A 5,539-nucleotide genomic window follows, 5' to 3' on the forward strand; every position below is an offset into this window, starting at 1 on the left:
AACGGTTTATGATTTTTATTGTTAATTTTTTTTCTAGCGCTGCTCACATGCTTTCCAAAGGGTTCAACATTCAAACAAGTTCTGCTTCGGATCTTTATGTATCATAATTCTTTATGTATGAACCAAGGACTCTGAATTGGCACAGTAACATTTAGTGTCCTGTAGAGGGCAGACAGCGATCAGTTTTGTGAAAAGGCTGGAAAGATCATGGAATTTAACGTTTTTTAATTAAACTCTATAATGAATAGAAGTTTCATAATAAAATATGTATCCTTTACTAAAAATGTCATGCAACATCAATGATTGAAATGAATGTGTGAATCCTGAATAAGACAAACAGCAACAACTAAAATAAGAAAACTAAAAAAAGACATTTATTTGTATCGCCATATACAGATGTTGAAGTTGCCAATGAAATAATGATAAAAAAATCATTTGCATGTATGCGGTGGTCTTGAGAGGCTGTGACTGATTCACATGGGACAGTCGTAAATATGGATGGCTCTGTCATCGCCCGCAGACACGATTTTAGACCCTGTGGGGTTGTACTTCACACTCCAAACCTGCAAATACATGCACATTTGAACATAAGCATGTCCTAAAAAATACAGTAAAAACAGTAAATATTATTGCGATTCAAAATAACTTTTTTCTTTTGTAATATATTTTAAAATGTAATTTATTCCTGTGATGCAAAGCTGAATTTCCAGCATCATTACTCCAGTCTTCAGTGTCACATTCTAATATTTGCTTTTTTATCATCAGTGCTGAAAACCGTTATGCTGCCTAATATTTTTGTGGAAACATCTCTCACCTGGTCTTGATGATCAAAGAATGTGTTCACACATGATCTGCTGCTCGTGTCCCACACTTTTACACTCTTATCAGACGAACTAAAGAGAAACAAACAACAGTTAAGAACACAGACTACATTTGAAATTTCCATTCATCTGAAGTGCATCAACTCTTGCCTGGACACAAAGTGTGTGTCGTCAGGTGAAAAGGCCACATTTAGCACCCAGGATGCGTGACCGCTGAGAGTGCCGGCCAGGTTAGCGTGCTGCCTGTGAGAAACATACACACACACACAATCAGACCGTGATATTCAAATGTGTTAGGAGGCAAAGATGCATGCAATGCAATTTGTAACTTACACGTCATAAATCTTGATGTAGCCGTCATCTGATGCGGTTACCAGCAGCTGAGAGTCTGGGGAGAAAGTCAGAGACCTGATAGGCATCGCATGCCCTGGGAAAAAAAAAGAAGCGTGTCTTACATTAATCCCACAATTTGGCTACTGTACCTTTAAGATGTCTGTATGTAAACAGTGTAGCATAAACCGTAATAAAGCAGTACAATATACATTACTGGTCAAAAGTTTAGAATAATTATGATTTTGTGTTTTTGAAAGAAGATCTCTTATGTATCAAGGCTGCATTTATTTGATCAAAGATACAGTGAAACTGAAAAATATTACAATTTAAAATAGCTGTTTTCTATTGTAATATATTTTAAAATATAGTTTATTCCTGTGATGCAAAGCTGAGTTTTCAGCATCCTTACTCCAGTTTTCACTGTCACATTATCTTTCAGAAATCATTCTTATATGCTGGTTTGCTGCTCAAGAAACATTTCTGATTATTATTCCAAATATTATTTTTTTTGGTGAAAGCTATGGAAGCACATTTCCGCCACTAAATAAAAAATAAAACAAGGTAACTGCGACTTTTTATCTCAGAATTGCGAGGTTATATCTCACATTTGTGAGTTATAAAGTCAGAATTGCATGATATAAACTAGCAATTTTTATATCTCGCAATTCTGACTTTATAACTCGCAATTGCGAGTTTATATCATGCAATTCTGACTTTACAGGTATAACTCGCGTGTCATAAAATCAGAATTGCGAGATATGAACTCACAATTCTGAGAAAAAAAGGAAGAATGGTGAGATATAAAAAAGTCGCAATTACCTTGTTTTATTTTTTATTCACTGGCAGAAACGGACTTCAATAGAAAGCTGAGATACACATACCATTCCAAATTTTGGGGTGAGTAAGATTTAGGTAAAAGTTTTTTTTATTTTATATTTTATTTTGAAATTAATTTTGAAGTTGATTTAAAGGTTTAGGTGATTTATTTAAAAGATTGAAAATCTTCCAAAAGATTTAGATTTCAAATAAATGCTGTTATTTTGAACTTTCTCTTCATCAAAGAATCCTGAAAAAAAAAAAATTGCCGTCACAGGAATAAATGACATTTTAAAATATATTGAAATCGAAAACAGTTCTTTTGAAGTGTAATAATATTTTAAACGATTTAAAAAAAAAATCATAATTATTCCAAACTTTTGACCGCCAGTGTAATACAATAAAAACTGAACTACATCTAACATTCAACATTATTTCCAGCTGTACTTGCTGGAGCAAATGAAAGGGATGAGTGAGCGATGGAGGGACGCAGGAAGACAAAGAGGAAAAATGGAGTCGCTCTGGTTTACGACCCTTGAGGGATGGCCAGAGACGCAAACAGGCTTTTCCACCACACTCACGTTATCCATAATTACCCTAAATGCACCTAGCAGACTAACGTCTACAGAGCATTTTAACAGAGGAAACTAAAGGCGGCTTGAATCACGTGGGAGACGATTTTCACCTTCCAGCGTGTGCAGGAGTTTCCCAGTCGCAATATCAAAGATATTAATGATTCCATCTATAGCACCGCTGGCTAAGTACTTTCCATCTGGACTCTAGAGAGAGAGAGAGAAAGAGACAATTATAAGGACCTGGAAAACTTGATATTGTATGGAAAATCAGCGATTTCTCAAATATTCATTCTAATGTGTAATGTGAATGAAATTTAGTGAAATCAGTTCCGTATAAACACTGAAGCTGACTGTTACACTGGTACTTATTTACATGCTACCCACTATTTTTAACCAATACATATTTATGATTTTTTTCAATACTTCATATGTGGATTAGCAATTACACTCAAAAAGTGGTTTGTTGCTACCAAATATTCTAGAGCTGAGCATGACTAAAACATTTAGATTCAATATAAGCTTTTTAAAAATGTTTTCATTTAATTCATTGGATTAATTTATTAATAAACCTGGTTATTTAGCATTTCAGCAAGACAGGAAATTCAACTTTTTGTACATGACAAACAAGAGCATATTATAAAAATATTTTTCCAAATGAAAATGCGATATACACTACATTTTTAAGGTTTGGAGTTTATAAGATTTTTTTCTTTGAAAGGAATTTTTTATTCTGCAAGGATATATTAAATTGATCTAAAGTGACAGTAAAGACAATTATAATGTTACAAAAGATTTCAAAGAAATGCTGTTCTTTTAGACATTCTATTTATCAAAAAATTATCTCTCTCTCAAAAAAAAAAAAAAACAATTTCCACATAAATATTAAGCAGCACAATGATTTTCAACATTGATAATAATCGGAAATGTTCATTGAGCAGTAAATCAGTATATCAGAATGATTTCTGAATGATCATATGACACTGAAGACTGGAGTAATGATGCTGAAAATTCAGCTTTGATCACAGAAATAAATAAAGCGTTGAAATATATTCAAACAGAACACAGTTATTTTAAATTGTAATAATATTACTGTAAAATCTAACCAACTCCAAACTTTTGTTTATATAGAACTTAAAAAAAAAAAAAAAAAAAAAAAAAATTTTGTTTGTTTAGATGTTTATTAAATAATTTTCCAGACACTCAGAGATTCTTGTATGATCTTACATAGGCGATACTCAGAATGAATTTTCCTCTGGTGTCCAGCGAGTGCTCCTTTTTCCCACTTTCCACGCCGAAGATGTTGACCTTCCCTAGATGGCTGCCAGTGGCGATGTATCTGGAGTCGGGAGAAAAGGCGACCGTCCAGGCATCAACTGCAAACAGCATAGAAAGAGTTTGGTGTTATCTCACTAGATTTAAAAACTATTATAGTTTTTGATAATATTTTGCATTACATTTTATTTAGCTATTTTATGTTTTCTTTAATTGTTTTCTTTAAGTTTTAGCAATTTTTGTTTTAAATGAGTTTTATTATCATTATTATTAGGTTTTAATTTTTTTTAGTTTTAGTTATTTTAGTACTTTACCTTGTCTTTATATGTTTTATATTTCACTTCAAGTATTTATTTATTTATTTATTTATTTTGGTTTTACTTTTAGTTTCAGTGAAGAATAATAACCCTTTATCAGACTAACAAACAAATGACAGATTAATAGACAAGCAAGCAGCTCACCAGGGCCTGCGTCCATGGACTTGATCTGTTTGCCCGTCTCCAGATCCCAGAGCCGAATGTGAGCGTCTAGAGAGCTGGAGGCGGCGATCGCTCCATTCTGACTGATGTCCACTGACACCACGCCCAGCTGGTGACCCTCCAGCGTCCACTGCAGCTCCAGCTTCTCATCCGACCTGCGAAGCATCAGAACAAGTGCCGTATGTTCAGACACAAACACTTTTTAATCAGTAATTGTACTGCACTTCATTCATTGATTGATTTACCATTTCCACACTTTCACCAGATCGTCCAAAGATCCGGTCACGATGGTTTCTGACCCGTCCTTCTCGCTGCGACCCCATGCCGCCGTCCAGATGGCGTCTTCATGAGCTGCAGAAACAGAGATTTACTGGCTGTGCCCAAATATGCTGCCTAGATAGACAGCTCACTAGATTTTGGGCTGTAAATCAGAACAGGTGACTAAGTGTGTGTGTGTGTGGACTCACCATGCTCCTGCTTGAATAGTATACTGTACTAAAAACAGAACAATGAACATATTTATATCACGCTCAATCATTATTCTGATCATCATATATACTTTTAGACAGAAAACATGCAAGGGTCTGTTTATATTAGCGCTGCACTTACCTGTGTGCTCATAGTCTCCGTATCCAAATGTGTTTGTAATGGAAACGAGCTCCTCTGAGTTTCTAAGCGCGTGTGTGAGTTATTCTGATGAGTTTATGAACTCACTTCATGCTAAACTGCTAGCGTAGCTTATCTTATGACTAAATATACCGCTTCTGTAACGCTTTGACGTGTCCTGAAGAGGTTTTAGCGCGTTCGCTGTGAAATCAGATAATCCTTAAGATTTGTTACATACATGCGATAAAGAATTAAAGAGCTTTGTTAACAATAATAAACACCCGCACTGATGCTGCCTAGAGAGCCGCCATGACACCTGCGCGCAAAGTACCATGGGAACAACCGCCTGACTCCGCCCTCCCCGTACTGGCTTTCAAAAAGTGCGTTATAATTATCAAAACATTGATTCAAATGACAGATGCCCTCGATAGTAATCAAATAGTAGTAGTAGTAGTAGTAGTAATATAATAATAATAATAATAATAATAATAATAATAATAATAATACATTTAATTATAAATAAATTAAATGGTAAGTATAATCAATTAAAAATAATTTAAATAAAAAAACAAATAAATTCAAATATAACAAATAATACATTTTTAAATACGTAAATAAAAACTAAATTAATGCTAAC

General features: G+C 34.1%; 1 protein-coding gene across 1 annotated transcript; it reads right to left on the reverse strand.

Moving 5' to 3' along the window:
- LOC109050550 (WD repeat-containing protein 61) lies at positions 1 to 5,248 on the reverse strand. The gene is made up of 10 exons (XM_042752999.1): positions 4,906 to 5,248; positions 4,764 to 4,791; positions 4,542 to 4,647; positions 4,279 to 4,451; positions 3,770 to 3,918; positions 2,656 to 2,749; positions 1,155 to 1,248; positions 972 to 1,064; positions 815 to 893; positions 1 to 563 (listed from the first exon to the last, which is right to left on the reverse strand). The coding sequence occupies exons 1-10, from the start codon at positions 4,915 to 4,917 to the stop codon at positions 474 to 476; spliced, it is 918 nt and encodes a 305-aa protein (XP_042608933.1). The 5' UTR covers positions 4,918 to 5,248; the 3' UTR covers positions 1 to 473.
- Between the last annotated feature and the right edge of the window lie 291 nt (positions 5,249 to 5,539).

The sequence above is a fragment of the Cyprinus carpio genome, chromosome B25, assembly GCF_018340385.1.
Source record: "Cyprinus carpio isolate SPL01 chromosome B25, ASM1834038v1, whole genome shotgun sequence".
In the NCBI taxonomy this organism is placed as follows: Eukaryota; Metazoa; Chordata; class Actinopteri; order Cypriniformes; family Cyprinidae; genus Cyprinus; species Cyprinus carpio.